Source organism: Sarcophilus harrisii, chromosome 1 (assembly GCF_902635505.1).
Source record: "Sarcophilus harrisii chromosome 1, mSarHar1.11, whole genome shotgun sequence".
Lineage (NCBI taxonomy): Eukaryota > Metazoa > Chordata > Mammalia > Dasyuromorphia > Dasyuridae > Sarcophilus > Sarcophilus harrisii.
The window spans coordinates 134,812,952-134,828,979 of NC_045426.1; the positions used below are offsets into that span (position 1 = coordinate 134,812,952).

General features: G+C 32.7%; 1 protein-coding gene across 5 annotated transcripts in view; it reads left to right on the top strand.

The window, feature by feature from the left end:
* Positions 1 to 14,571, top strand: part of ZNF131 (zinc finger protein 131) — a 30,857-nt gene extending 16,286 nt beyond the window's left edge. For 3 of the 5 annotated variants that reach the window (XM_031964660.1, XM_031964643.1, XM_031964654.1), the window contains exons 5-7: positions 1,559 to 2,244; positions 11,201 to 11,331; positions 12,702 to 14,571. In XM_031964660.1, coding sequence (XP_031820520.1) covers positions 1,559 to 2,244; positions 11,201 to 11,331; positions 12,702 to 13,367 — 1,483 coding nt within the window. In that variant the 3' untranslated portion in view covers positions 13,368 to 14,571. Of the gene's footprint in view, positions 1 to 1,558; positions 2,245 to 11,200; positions 11,332 to 12,701 lie in introns of those variants that run through there. The other 2 variants (XM_031964665.1, XM_023496109.2) reach the window with 2 other exon arrangements.
* Positions 14,572 to 16,028: the final 1,457 nt, after the last annotated feature.

The following is a 16,028-nucleotide window of genomic DNA, read 5'->3' on the forward strand; positions in this document are numbered from 1 at the left end:
AATATTGTAGCTGTTGTTTTTTAAAGTAAACTAGGGAGTATGATTTCTTTTTTGCTTATTTGTGGGATACTGTTCAGGAAACTAACCTCACAGATACTCATTCTCAAGAATTTAACTCGTTCTTTTGTCCCCAGAAGATAGTCCTGATGTTAATTTAATTTGTAAATATTAAACTTTTAGTATAAAATGACAGTAATTTTCATTGAAGTTATTGATGTGTATCATCCAACTATTTTATCATCAAACATTTTTCATTTCCAAAACTTTTAATTAATTATCATTATAGCTACATGTACTTTCAGTAAAAATGTTTTGTGAAATAGCCACATTATAAGCACAGTTAAACCTTAGTGATGTACTTTAATGGAAAAAGTTGACAAAAAAGATAGCTATGTAATATAAGAGTAATATGAAGTGCATAATTTTTGTAAGATGTCAAATGATTTTAAATTTGTCTTTTTCGTTTCTAGTATGTCAGCCTTTTAGTGGAACATTTTACTTGGTAAAAGGTAGTGTATACACCTGTGGATTCATGAACTTTAAAGTAACCACTTTAGGCACTTTAGTGTAATGCTTATTTTATAGATGATGAAATTTAGGCCCAGAGTAAAGTGACCGTGAAAATTAAATAGCCTTTCATATATGAAGATAATAGTAATTGTCATATTTTTGAGTATAGGAAATTGAATTTTGCTATCTACTAGATATTTTGATACCGTTTTTATTTTTTTTTTTTAAAGATATTGATATTATAGTTGGCATTCTTTGTGTATCTTTGAAGCAGATGTGAAAGTTGTATAGTTACTTTGAGAATTTGAGATGATCCTAAAAGACCATTTGAATAATTTAGACAAAAGATGGCTTAAAGATAGATGTTTCTGCCTGTAACATCCAATATGAATGTTAAACTAGTTTCAGATTTAGAAGAAAGTTCTAGAATTCTTTGCTTTGGCAATAGATATTACAGGGAACCAGGAAACTATCCCATAGGTTCTCAGTCCATACGTTATGTCAGACTGGAAGGATAGGAAAAGAGGATAAATGTTTATATAATATCTATTTTGTACTAGGTACTGTGCTAAGTTATGTTTATAAATATTATTTCATTTGATCCTTGTGAGGTATGTGCTATTATCTCCAGTTTACAGTTGAGTAAACTGAGTCATAAAGCAGTTAAGTGATCTATCCAGGGTCAGCAACTGAGGCTGGATTTCAACTCAGGTCTTGACTTTAGGCTATTATCCCACCAGCTATTTGCTTTTGTATATAGCATAAGATATATGTTTACTATATAATGTATATAATATAGTTTTTGGATCAAGATCTCTATATAAATACTATTCACAGAACAGTTGATGATGATGCATATCTCTGTACTTTCTTAGTGTAGAATAAGGGAATGACTCAAAAAATCAAAATGGTTGTGATCTTTTTTTTTTACTATTGGGAATTCAATCATTGCTTGTTTCAGTACATCCCCATAGAAAAGCTTATTTTGCAAGAAGTAGAGGTCATATAAGATAATGATACATACACTTTCATTGTTCATGCATCTTAGGAACAAAGAAAATTCGTTACCACTAGAGGAAAATGCAACAACAGGGAAAAGTGAAGCAAAAAAGAGGAAAATTGCTGAAACTTCCAATGTTATCACCGAATCGTTACCCTCTGCAGAATCAGAGCCTGTGGAAATTGAGGTGGAGATTGCTGAAGGGACAATTGAAGTAGAAGAAGGCCTAGAAACTCTAGAAGAAGTTGCTTCTGCAGAACAGTCTATAAAATACATACAGAGTGCTGGTTCCTCTGATGATTCTGCTTTGGCTTTGTTGGCTGATATTACCAGCAAGTATCGTCAGGGTGATAGAAAGGGGCAGATTCAAGAAGAAGATGGCTGTGCATCTGATCCCACAAGCAAACAGGTAGAAGGTATTGAAATTGTGGAACTTCAGCTGTCACATGTGAACAACTTGTTCCATTGTGAAAAATGTAACCGTTCATTTAAATTGTTTTACCATTTTAAGGAACACATGAAATCACACTCCACTGAGAGTTTCAAGTGTGACATATGCAATAAAAGGTATCTTCGGGAAAGCGCGTGGAAACAGCACCTCACCTGTTACCACCTTGAGGAAGGTGGAGCCAGCAAGAAACAACGACCAGGAAAAAAAATTCATGTATGTCAGTACTGTGACAAACAGTTTGATCATTTTGGGCATTTTAAAGAACATCTTCGCAAACATACAGGTAATTTTTCTTCTTTTCTCCTTAAATTAGGTTATTCATGTCAGTTATATAACATTCCTTCCCCCCCACTCCCCACCCCTCCCAACATACCTTAAAACTTTTAGCAAAATGGTTGCTATTTAAAAGAGGGTGGGGTGGGATTTATGTTGGAAAAGAAGCATTTTCTACATTTTGTTCTCCTTAGTATTACAAAAAATTTTTTAACATCCAAGCTGTTTGCACAAAATTACTGGTAAATATTTGGAGGCTTTTAGAAACAAAATCATTATCAACTTGCTAAAGTAATTACTAATTTTATTATTTTATATCTTGCTTATTTTAGATTTTTTTTGGGGGGGGGAAGAATAAAGGATAATGAGACTAAACAATAAAGACTAATAGTTTGAATTTATGACAGAATAAAAGAAAAGCTTTCATATGTAATGCTATATTCAAAGTACTTTAGAAAATCTTAATTGCAGTGAAATGATCAAATTATTCTCTTGCATGTTTTATATAATGACTATTTCAGCCATCTGTTAACATCAAATATGTGTTTGGGGGATTCCTCAAAATATATTCAAATATTTCCCTTTTCTGTCTTAATTAGGAGGTAGGAATATAGGAGGCATAACACTTTTCCTGGGAATTTTGACTTGGCATGATAGAATAGTCTTTGCCTGATGAAGGATATAAAGTGTTACAATAAATGTCCTTGGAAAGGTTAGAAACTCCCAAAGACCATTCAAGCATTCTTCTACCTTTCATCTTTAAACATAGTGTCAATAATCTGCTGTCCCTGACACGCTCATTGGCTTGGTATTATGGAAATTTGCATGGCTATCTTGTGGAACTAATAAATACATAGAGTATTTATATCATGAAAGGATTTCAATTTTATTTTTTTCCTTCATGCCTTTATATATAGTTTTTTAATTTTCAAAGATATTAGTCATTTTTGACTGAAATGAGCAGAACTAGAACATTGTACACGGTAACAACAACATTGTGTGATGAACAACTACAAAAGACTTGGCTATTTTCAGCAGTACAGTGGATCCAAAACATTTCCAATAGAGTTGGGATGGAAAATGCCATTCACTTGCAGAGAAGGAACTGTGAGACTGCATGCAGATTGAACCATACATACTATTTCCAGTTTTGTTTTTGTTTTTTCTTCTTTTCTGATTTTTCTTTCACAACACGACTAAGATGGAAATATGTTTAAAATGATTGTACATCTATAACTTGCATCAGATTTTTTGCTTTCTTGAGAGGAAGGAGGGAAGAAGAAAAATTTGGAATTCAATCTTAGAAAAATTAATGTTGAAAACTATCTTTACATGTAATTGGTAAAAAAAAGTAAAATACCATTAAGTGAAAAATATTGACTGTTTTAAAGCAGGGTTGCTATTGACAATACAAAGTGGAAAATTTTTATTGGTATTAAGTCCCTAACTAAATTTGTTGTAGGCCAGTTCTGTTTATGAAGCAAACCCAACTTTTTAATAAATCAATATTCCTAAATAGTTGAAAATTTAATATTTAGTCAATAATTAGCAGTGACAAAGTAAATGCCCTGCTTCATAAGTTCTCAGAATTAATTCATGTATATGAGTTAATAAAATTATGCCTAAATTTTAGTTAAAAAGATAGGACTGTTTTTCTATTGACAAGTTAAAAAGAAAGAGGTAAGTAAGCTGTTTGGCATGTTGCAATCATTTCTTGACAAAATGTATTCCCCAAATTCTCTAGAAATGTTGTGGAAATTGCATAGTAAAAACTACATAGCTTATGGGGGCAAAGAAATTGAAATATAATACTTAAAAAATTCATCAGAGACAGTTTAAAAAAAAAAAGTAATTTATAAGAGGTTAGCATAGGTTTTATATTATCTTAAATGGTTAAAAATACATAGATGCCGTAGTAAATAGTGACAGTGTCACCATTGTTTTGAGTTATCTGTCCCCATAGACTTGCACTCCTCAGTTTGGGTCAGCAAAGGTTTGTACAAGTAATTCTGAGCAGGAGACCACGTAGAAGTGAGCAGCAGGGAAGAGGAGTCCTCAGCTACTATTGAAGCATCAGAAGATAATAAATGTGGCACTTCATCTTGACAAGTATTTGGAATTTGTTTGTAGAAGTAGGTATTGGAAGGTTGCAGCTTTTGCATTAGTGTGAGATGATAGTTTTCTTCATTTTATCTTCCTTGTGAAAGAAATTCAAAATTAAAGTAATGCTTAAAAAGGTTCTCTAATTGTCTGTTGCTTTGGAATACATTCTTGAAATAAGCTTCATAGCAGAACTGACTGTACTTTTCATTAGCCTCTATTGGTGGTAATTTCACACTTCAGAAACATTTTGAAAACCATTGAAGAATCATCCAGATCGCCAATGTTCACTCTTTGTAAAATTTATAAATTTTAAATGCTACATAAATATGAATTTTTATTTTGATTAGAGGTAGCAGGAATTGAATGCTGGTCTTAATCTAGAAAACTTAAGATTCAAATCCTTACTTATTTGTTCTATCTTTATTTTTTGATTAAAGCTGTTTTCAGAATTATCTATATGCATAATAATTTTCAATATTGACCTTTACAAAACCTTGTGTTCCAATTTTTTTTTCCTTCCCTTCCCCCTCACTTCTTTCCTAGAAGGCAAGTAATTGGATTTAAATCTTCTCTTGATACTTAATTGCTGCATGATCTTAAGCAAATCATTTAATTTCTGTGTCTTGGGCAGCTTTCTAGGGAATTCTTCTCATTATATCTTAGTCATCATGGTCCTGGTTTTCCACAGGAAGCACAACAGTGCTTCTTGACTTGTCTACTGACCAGTTTAAAAAAAAAAAAAAAAGACAACCTGCTCTTAATAAGGGGCAAAATGAAATTTTTAATTTTTATTTACTTATTTAAGTAAGCCCAGTTCAATGTCAGTAATTCAAGTCTGGGTTGATTATTCAATTATGAATTGTCTAGACCTAGTGCTCCCATGCTCTGGATATTGTTTTCACCTTTTTCTGTTTCACCAGAAGGTGGCAGAAGAAATAAAAGAAAGTTTCTTAGAAGCTCTGATTTTTAAAATCCACCAATAGGAAGATGGCAGAAACTATTGCCTGTAACAGTAATATTTTTTTTGTGTGTGAATTTATTATCTGTAGTACGTTATCAATATTGAGAAAAGTAGATTGTTAACAAAGTGTCGAATATGGTTACTGAGAAAATTAACAATGACAAATTAGAAAACTTGAGTATTAAAGGATCCTAAAAATTTAGTCTTGGGACAGCTAAATGGTGTAGTGGATAGAGTACCAGCTCTGGAGTGAGGAGGACTTGAATTCAAATGGAGCTTCAGACACTTAACTCTTAAGTGTGTGATCCTGGGCAAGTCACTTAACTCCAATTGCCTTGTCAAAAATAATAAAGGCTGTGTGTGTGTGCACGCGCGCGTGCACGTACGTACACAGGCATTTATTTATTGCCATATTTCTTTCCTTTGAAAAATTAGACTAGCAAATAACTGCATGTTTCCTTTTTTTTTTTTTTTTTAACTTACATGTCTTTAGTAAAATACATCTCCTTTTGAAATAGCTATTGTGCCACAGAGAATTTAAATAGATACTTTCTTGGGGTAGACAGGATTAAATTAAAGAAACGGCACTTAGTTGCTTGTTTCCAAATACCATAAATAAGATGTCAGAGAGGACAAGTAGCCATTCTACCTTTACAGCCTCTCACCTTTTTTTCCTTAGCCTCTGTATTCTTGCCTATCTTGGGTTTTCTTTTTGATTCAATTGTTAGCATCTTCTAGGATTATAAATATGCTTCAGCTCCAAACCTGCATTATAAATTGGGTGGAAGGAAAGAACTATATTAGCAAATGTAATAGACCAAATAATTAGGAGTTGGTTGTATTAATAAAGAACGAGGTTAATATAAAAACTGAATGGTCTCCAGCCATCCCCAAAGAAATTAAGTATGTATTCCTTAATCTCTAATTAATGTAGAACCCATCTGAGATGAAAAAGGAAAAGAAGTCACAATTCAATTAAGAATGAATCCATAAAACAAACTGGGTTGATTTTTCTCTAAAACTTGAAGCATTTAAAATTTATTCACAAAGTCAAGTGTTGTCCCCTATTATGATTGCTGTAGAATAGGATGCAGTTCTCCCTGGAGGTTTTAAAGCAAAGGCTAGATATCCATATTTTGGTTATGTTGTAAAGAGAATTCCTGTTTTGAGTATTTGATTAGATGGGTTTTGAAGTCTCTTCTAGCCTTGATAGTCTCTCTATGACAAGTCAGAATATCTTATTTTATTGTGAGAATTTCTTAAACATTCTGACATCTTTTGAAATAATTGGAAACATCCAGGGGTTGGCATAGAATTGTCCCAAAATTAAGTAGGTTGTCAAAGATATATTAATGTTCTCATTGGAGGTTTTTCATTTATTTCTTTATTTTGTGTCCCAAATTTTCTCCCTCCCTCTTTTATCTTCCCTAGATAGCAAGGAATCTGATGTAGGTTAAATATGTGCAATCCTTTTAAACATAGTTTCATATTTGTCATGTTGTGCAAGAAAAATTAGACTCTAAGGGAAAAAACCACAAGGAAGAAAAAGAAACAAAAGGTAAAAATACTGTGCCTTAATCCACATTCAGTCTCCATAGTTCTCCCTCTGAATATGGATGGCATTTTGCATCCCAAGTCTATTGGAATTGTCTGAGTCAGAAGATTTAATGAAAAACTGTTTCTGTAGTATTTATGGAAAGAAATAACACAAAAGAAAAAACAAATAAAGACAGAATATTCTTTGCTACTGATCTACTAAATATTGTTGGTGGGCCTTTATATTTAAGGTGAGAAATATTCCACGACTTGGATGATTTTGGGCAAGGTTCCATTCTTGGTTCTCTATTGGCTCGATTTTTTATAGGAAAATTATTTGTTCTCTATGTACTTTAATTTCTATGTATGTGCAACAGGATAATAATACTTGTATATTATATCTACCACCTGTTAACATGTTTAAGAACAAGCTTGATGACTAATTTTTGATTTAGTAGATCAAGGATACAATAGAGTAAAAGTAAACTTGGTAGAGGATTTCTGACTTCATTTTGAATAATGTGTTCCATATATTTATAATCAATTCAATCAAACTGCTTTACACAGGCAACTATGTTAGGTGCTGGAGAATATAAAGAAAAAAAACAAGTTTCCAGTCTTAAATCTTGTGTTCTGCTTGACAGATAATAACTTGTATACAAATAAGCACAATGTTATTTGAGGAAGGAGAGAACACTTAACTGGGAAGATAATGGAATAAATAGTTCACAAAGAGGCAGTACCTGCTTTGAATGTTGAGAGAAGATAAAAGACTCTGAGAAGGAGAAATGACTTGTACAAAACTGGGATATAAAATATCAAGTTCAGATGATAGATAACTGTTCAATTTGACTACGTTGTCAAATGTGGGGAAGGGAATAATATGAAATGCACCTAGAAGAGTAGAGAGATGTCAAATTGTGAAGGATCTTCAATAATCCAAGTTGGTATTTTCAATTTCAACCGGTGAAAACTTTTCAGGTGAAGCCATGGTCAAACCTATGCCTTCTTAGGAAGATTATTATTATTATTATTATTGATAATAATGAATATTTTTTTATTTTCAAAATATATGCAAAGATAGTTTTCAACATTCATCTTTGCAAAACCTTGTGTTCCAAGTTTTTGTCCCTGCCTTCCCTCTACCCCTCCCCTGGACAATAAATAATCCAATATAGGTTAAATTTGTGCAGTTCTTCTAAACCTTTTTCCCCATTTATCATGCTGCAAAAGAAAAATCAGATCCAATGGGGGGAAATGAGAAAGGAAGAAAAAAAAAAAAAGCAAGCAAACAACAAAAAAGGTGAAAATACTATGCATGTTTTAATCCACATTCAGTCCCCATAGTTCTCATTCTGTATGCAGATGGCTCTTTCCATCACAAGTCTCTCAGAGTTGATGATCACATAATCTTGCTGTTGCTGTGTGCAATGTTGTCTTGGTTCTACTTACTTCACTTAGTATTAGTTCAGTAAGCCTCTCCAGGCCTTTCTGAAATCACCCTGCTGATTATTTCTTTGAAGAATAATAACTTCGATTGTAATACCATAACTTAATCAGCCATTACCCAGTTAATGGGCATCCACTCATTTTCCAGTTCCTTGCTACTACAAAAAAGATGTCTACCAAGCATTTGATGTGAGTAGAATTCCGTTGAGACAGTGGGCTAGATATAAAGATTTAGAATTCACCTGAGTTCTGATGAGGGAAGAAAGGGGGTAAAAGAAAGCTGGATAGAATCATCCCTACAGAGATGGTTGATCATCCTTCAAAAGAGACTAAGAATAAACCATTGAAACACTGGGAACTGAACAGTTTCATGGAAGTCAAGAAAAGAAGAAAAAGAAATGCAAGAGGAGGAGAGAGAAGTGCCTTAGAACAATTTTAATAGTCTTGTCTTTGTGAACTTCACAGATATATTTATGTTTTATAGCAGAAATTTCAATTGCTATTTCATTTTTTAGACTTTACAGATCCAAACAGTATTTTTAAGGTATAATTCTTAACAAAGAAGCTACTCTCATAAAAGAAAATTTAAGTCATTTTAAAGAATATTTTAAACTTGATAATGTAACAATTCCTAATCGTGTCTCCTTTTCAATTTTTTTCTTTGGTGTATTTTAAAAATATTTGTTGATGCTCTTTTCTTTTTTTTTTTTTTTTTTTTGTAGTAGCTCCATCACTATCCATTAATCGAAGGCTCTCCTTTGTAACAATGGTACAGTGTTTTGTAACAGTAGTACAGTTAGGCAAAACAAATAACATATTTACTATATTTTTAAAAATATATAGCATTCTGCACCTCGAGTTCATCACCTGTCTGCTAGAGCCAGGAGGTATTTTTCATTATTAGTCTTCTGAAATCAAGATTATTATTAGTCACTGTATTTATTGGTCAGAGTGCTGAAGTCTTTCAAAGTTCTTTTTTTTTATGTTGTGCCCCTCAACTATAGGTTGTTCTCTTGTTTCTGCCCATTTTACTCTGTTCTTTTAAGTGTCCCCAAATCCATCATTGGTCATATTTACAGCCTGATAAAATTCTGTATTTTACACACACACACACACACACATACACACATACTACAATTTAGTCATTTTCAGTTGGTGGCAAGCCAATTAATTCTCTTAATTTTGAAGTATAGATCTTCATAGAGTGTATATATAGGGTGTCCCCAAAAAGTCTTAGTTCATTATGAAACTTTATATATTTTTCTGAGCAGTGACATCTGAGCAGTGACAGTAACTTAAGTATAGCAAGAAGAAAAGATAGAAAGTATTTTCTTTCTGTACCACCCCCCACCCCCCCCAAATCTCGGCATACTGTCCAAGAATTATACATAGGGGCCATGTTTTTTAAAAAAAAAAAAAGGCAGATATAGTGTGATAGCAAGACACACATATAGGGAACAGGTGGCCTGTCCAACTCATAACTGGAACTGCAAGACTTCTCTGACTTCTTTCTGTAGTATATCTTCACAGAGTTCACTTTGGAGCATGGTATCAGTGATGGAAGAGCTGTGCTATTGCTCTTCTAGGACAATGGGTTCTTCACTGGATAGGTCATTGCATGTAAACCATAGGGATTTGAAGGTAAACCAGTCTAGAAACTTTCTAAGTCTTGTAAAGAAGGTTTTAATTTTTTTTTCCTGATCATATTGAATACAGTGGAATAGTTTTTATGTAATGATCTTATTGTGTTTATTTAACTGAAAAAAGATTTGGGTTTTCACCTGTTAATAAAATTTATAATTCTCAAACTCCTATTTATCACTTTTAAATTTTGGGAAGCATTTGTAATCCATAATAAGCAATTTAGTGCTTAATTATCTACTGCATTATGACTCGGGAGAATAATTAAAATAGATTAATTTCACAAATATATGCTTTCTTTTTTGTTCCTCATCTCAGGCTTGTGAGACGGCAAGTATTCTCGTTTTTCAAATGTGGAAATTCAGATTTAGGGACATTAAGACATTAAATAGATCTGGAATTTAAAAGAAGATTCCTTTTTAATGCTTTTCTGAATCCTCCCTCCCTCCCCCCCCTCCCTTTTTTAAAATGAGATTCAGTATTTGAAGACTGTTGTAAATATTGGATTATGCAACCTCAGAGTTGGAAGGGACCAGAGGTATCACTTCTTAGTAAAATCAGTTATGTATACAAGAATCCCTTTCTACAGCATCTCTATGAAGTAGTCTATGTTTTCCTTGGAGACTACTAGTGTGAATGTACTCATTTATTCCTAAACCTTTTTTTTTTTTTCTCCTACTTGTAGTTAGAAATTTTCACCTTATATCGAACAGTAATATGTCTCTCTGTCCTAATTTTTTCCTCGGCAAAGAAGTAAGATAAATTTAATAGTTTTTTCCACGTGACAACTGAGTGTGTGTCTGTGCCTGTTCTTGTCCCTTTAAATAATAGTCAAACATAAGCATGATGATCTCATCTCATATCCTGAAATTCTCTGATTCTGATTTCAGTAATTAAGCCATCTCCTGGTAGAAGTTATATACATTAGTAATATATGTAACCCTTTCCCCCAAATGAACTACTGATATATACTAGGTTAATTGATATTTTTATTTAAGAAAAAAATTAGATCATTAAATGGATCTGAGTCCAAATTAAAGGTGTTTCCTCAACAGATATTGTAATACTCTTTTTAAACTTGATATACTGAATAATACTATATTTTCCCTTTTTCAGATTCTATAAGAACTTTTTATTCATGAACAATGAATTTCCCATGCCCTAAACACCAGTGGATTTTCAGTCTAGTTATAAAGAATTCTAAAATCAGTCTTTGAAGTGATCTTACTGTTCCTGTTTCCTTTAATTTATAAATCTATTCCTCTTTTTTTAATAGGTGAAAAACCTTTTGAATGTCCAAATTGCCATGAACGTTTTGCTAGGAATAGTACACTCAAATGTCATCTGACTGCATGCCAGTCTGGTGTGGGGGCTAAAAAAGGAAGAAAGAAGCTTTATGAATGTCAGGTATGTAGGGTTTGCTTTTTTCCCCTCCTTTTTTTTTTTTTTTTTAATACAGGAAGTCTGTCTTGTAAATATTTGAAAGTGAGACCTTGTGGTTTTTTCCCCTTGCTTCTAGGATATCAGAGCTTAAGAAAGCTTTAATTAAAATGCTAGATGGATTTAGGAATCAATAATAAGAAAGACCACTATTTTGACTCTTGGTAGTAAATGGAAGAAGGATTAGCTCAACCCCAGGGCACAAAGATTTTTATTCCCTAAATTTCCAGAGGTATTATGAAAGCTGTAATTCCAGACAATAGCAGCTCCTGAATGGATATTTTATTTTTGAAAAATTCACTAAGTTCATTTATGTCTGTCTGAGCCATTTTAAACCAGCTCTCTGAGGGTAGCTGAAATATTTCCCTATAATTGTTGTAACCTGTATGTGTTCCAGGTTTTAGCCTAGGGAAATGTCACTGTTACCTTCTGTTACTAGTTTAGAATATTATAGGACCACTAATATATATGTAAATATTTATAAATGAGTATTATTACAAAAGATCTGTTGGTTGAATCTGTAATCTGAAGTGAAAGAAAACTACAAATGTGGAATTAGCTTAGCTAAGGATAGATGGCAAATTATTAGGATAGCTATATTTAGAACAGTCTGATTGACTTCTCTTTTTTATATTAATGTCCTCTGAATTATGTACCTCAATACTGTATCATGTTTTTTCTAATTTATCCATATGTGCTATTAAAAACTGTTTCACCAGAATTGGTCATTAAACAAAACTTGAACATTTTAAGGATTTTGTTAGCTACCATTTTGCTTTGATTTCTTTTAATGATGTAACAGATTTCAGAAGTTATTCTATAACAAGCACACAAATACAAAATGCCAAGGAACTGGGCTAAAAAAAAAAATGCAAGTTCTCACTTCTCAACAAAAATGACCAAGAATTAATTGATATTATTTTTATTTTTCCTAAATTAAATTTCTAATTGTATATACTTCTTATTTTAACCAAGAAATGATGGGTCAGAATATTTCTTAGTGGCATATTTTGCAGTTATGTTGTTTAATAATATTGGTCTTGTAAAAAATTGAACTCAGGCATTTGATAACAATACAAATTATTTGTCTAAAAACCCTGTGAAATAAAAAATTCTCTCCCATCTTATCATAGTTTATATTCATTGAGAATTGAGGAGATATTGTGTACATATGAAAAATGTTTCCAATAATATGTAAGCAAAGTAAAAAGTTATCTTAATTCTTTTACAGTTAATCCATAATATTCTTAATTTACTATCAGAATTTGTTTTAAGGAATATTCTTTTAAAATAATGTGCATTCGTTTGAAAGTTTGTCATGTGCTTAATGATTTCAGGTCTGTAACAGTGTATTTAACAGCTGGGACCAGTTCAAAGATCACTTGGTAATACACACAGGAGATAAACCCAACCATTGTACCTTATGTGACTTGTGGTTTATGCAAGGAAATGAACTAAGGAGACACCTCAAGGAAATACATAACATTTCAGAACGAATAGTGACAGAAGAGCTTCTTTCTGTAGAGACAGTGGAAACTGAACCTGTGACATCAATGACTATTATAGAACAAGTGGGGAAGGTGCATGTATTGCCACTGCTTCAAGTCCAGGTGGATTCAGCCCAAGTAACTGTGGAACAGGTCCATGCAGATTTGTTAGAGGACAATCAGGTGCAAGGAACACAGGTGGAGGAACTACCAGAACAGGTCCAAGTCAGTTATTTAGAAGTGGGTCGCATTCATACGGAAGAAGGAACGGAAGTACATGTAGAGGAGCTGCATGTTGAGCGTGTAAATCAAATGCAAATGGAAGTACAGAATAACCTTCTAGAAGAAGCTGACCTAGAACAAGGGGACCCTGAAATCATGGACCAGGGAGAATTAGAAGAGAGTAAAGAGAGCCAAGCAGATGCTGCTGAGGCCAATAAGGAAGATCACGAACAAGGTGAAGATTTAAAGACTGAACCAGTGGTAGATGAACAAACTTTAAAAACAGAAACCTAGGATAGAACAGCTGTGCCAGTTGTAGGATGAAATACCAAATGAATATTTTTGTTTTTAATTTACATTTTGGGTTTTTGAACCTAAGGGCAGTGTGACTATCCTTAGGAAAACAGACAGGTGGACCAAAGCTAGAATTTTTCCTATACTGCTGAACCGCTCATATTATCCAGAACTGAATTTTCTTCTCTCTCTCTCTCTCTCTCTCTCTTTTTTTTTTTTTTTTTTTTTTTTTTTTTTTTTCTTCACTAAATGCCACAGAGGAAAAAAAATTTTCCCAGAAATGGGGTAGTTTTGAAAAGTTGATTAGTGGAAACTTAAATGGATTGCAACTTATTATACTGTTTGGTATGAATGTAGCTACTTTCATTGTGATAAAAGTTCCCTCTTCCCCAGGTCATTGCCCTTCCTGAAACATTTTGCATATTATAAACTCACATGTGAAATCATTAGAATACATATACATGTTCATGTATTCTAATGCATGTTAGAATATGTAGAAAACACAGGTTTGCATGAACCAAACACATTTGTCACTGTGCCGTAAAATTTTAGCTTTTGGATTTTTTTTCCCCCATCCCAGTGTTCAGTGAGGCCAGCTCTGCGGCAGGGACAGAGAAATGGTGTTCAAAGTTTCAGAATGCAAAAAAATAATAATAAAACCCACACCCATGTGCCTTTTTCAAAACTGACTAAACTTCTACAAAGCTTCTTTAGCTCTTTAAAGGTTTGTGTGGTAAAGAGCCGTGTAGATAATGCTATAGTGCTTTATATTTTTGTGTAGAATTGTCAGCTACCAATATTGTCTTTTTCATTTAAGTTTGATTTCATACTGTGGCAGTTTTTAAAGGGCCATTTACAATTGGGAGATTTGGCTGCATCTGTGGTAAATTTTATTTGGACAAAAAGTTGCACTAGTATTTTACCACCAGATGGAAAAAAGATTAAAGAAAGGTGTCATTTAAAATTAATGTATTTAAAAGCAAGTACAGAGAAAATATGTATATAATATATCAGGCTTTGGTTTTGAAATGGAACCTTCCCCTCTCCCCTATTCTTAATGTAAAGATCTTGTGCTAAATCTTTTAAAGCCATATATATGAGTGCTAAACTGTGGATTTAAAAGTAGGAGTGTAAATATTTTTAATCAGTATTACTTGGAAAATAAAGTATAACCAACCACACAAAATAAACCAACGTGATATTATTTCCTTGATCTGTTGAACAATTCAGGAGGTATTTTAATGTTTTAAAGTAAACTTTAAAATATTTTGTGCTTCTAATTTTTAATAGTTTACTTTGTGTGTATGCATGTATCTGATTCTGTGGGGTTTTTTTTTTTTTAATGTACCCAGTACATAAAGGGGTTATGTTGGTGACTACGAATACAAACCCAAATATGGAATTCTAAGTAAGGAGCAAACCAAGCTCAATAAATCTTATTGTTTTTGTTTTATTTTTAAAATTTGGTTTTTATTTGATTATTTTTGTTGTCATGGTTTGGAATCCTTTACTAACCCAACAAGAACAAGGAAAGGGAATTCTAAATTATATGACTAGCAATTCCAACATAGTGGGAATTCCCACAGTGCTGTGTGGGAAATGCACTAAATTCATGTAAGGTGATTCTAATGTCAATGAAACCCTCTTTTGTAAAACACAGAAACAAACTTTATTTAGCTCTTGGTAAAATAGAAAGTGGTAAACAAAAATAGTTGAATTTTACAGATATATTTTATGTAGATATATATCCTTGGCCATTATGTAACTATTTTATAGAACTTATTCACTTAAAGGATTTATTATGAAGCCATTTAATACTTTTTGCAATATAATTAAATATACTAGCAGTGAATTTCAGTGAAGAACGCATTCAATGAGACTTTTGGAGTTCTGAATTATCTGTAATCAAAGCTTTGCCAGACAGGGGTCCTCATAGACATTATATAAAAGACTTAGTCATAATCTAATGAGTCTGAAACTGAAAATAGCCTTGGTTGCACCAATAGGGAAGGCCAAAGTATGAAATGGGTTTATTTTTAAACATAATCTCCTTTACTTGCAAGAGCTCATAAGATGAAGATCAGCTGCAAAGGCACATTGAAGGGTTAGATGTTGCTGCTGAACTTTCAGTTTGGCAAAGTATTCTAATCCAGGTTAGCATTCTCAGAAGAGCTGTTTAAAACCAAAAGATCCCCATCAAAAAACATTTCACCCAACCCTCTCTCCCTTAAAGCTCTTGGGGAAAAATGTAACTATTCTATGGTCTTAAATACTTATGTGAATTGTATATCTTTTGGAGTTAGATAATCACTAAGGAGAGTTGAAGACATTTTGTCTTTTCATGTTATCAAAATATTAGCTTGACAGTCCTCTGTGTGTAACTAGATCATAAAAGTCAGGTAAATGTACAATGAAATCCTTAGTACACTATATATGTTATAATGTTATAAGAAACTGTCTTCAGACATGTTACCTTTTTTTCTCCTTAATCCTTAATATAAGGATCGTGCGCTAACTTTTAAAAGCCATAAATATTAGTCTGACATTAAGTCAAATACACTTAACAATGTCAGTGTGTGTACAGACTTGGGGACCTTCAAGCAGTAACCAAAATCTCTGCAAAGCATTACAGTATTTCCCCTGGACCTTCTTAAGGCTTAT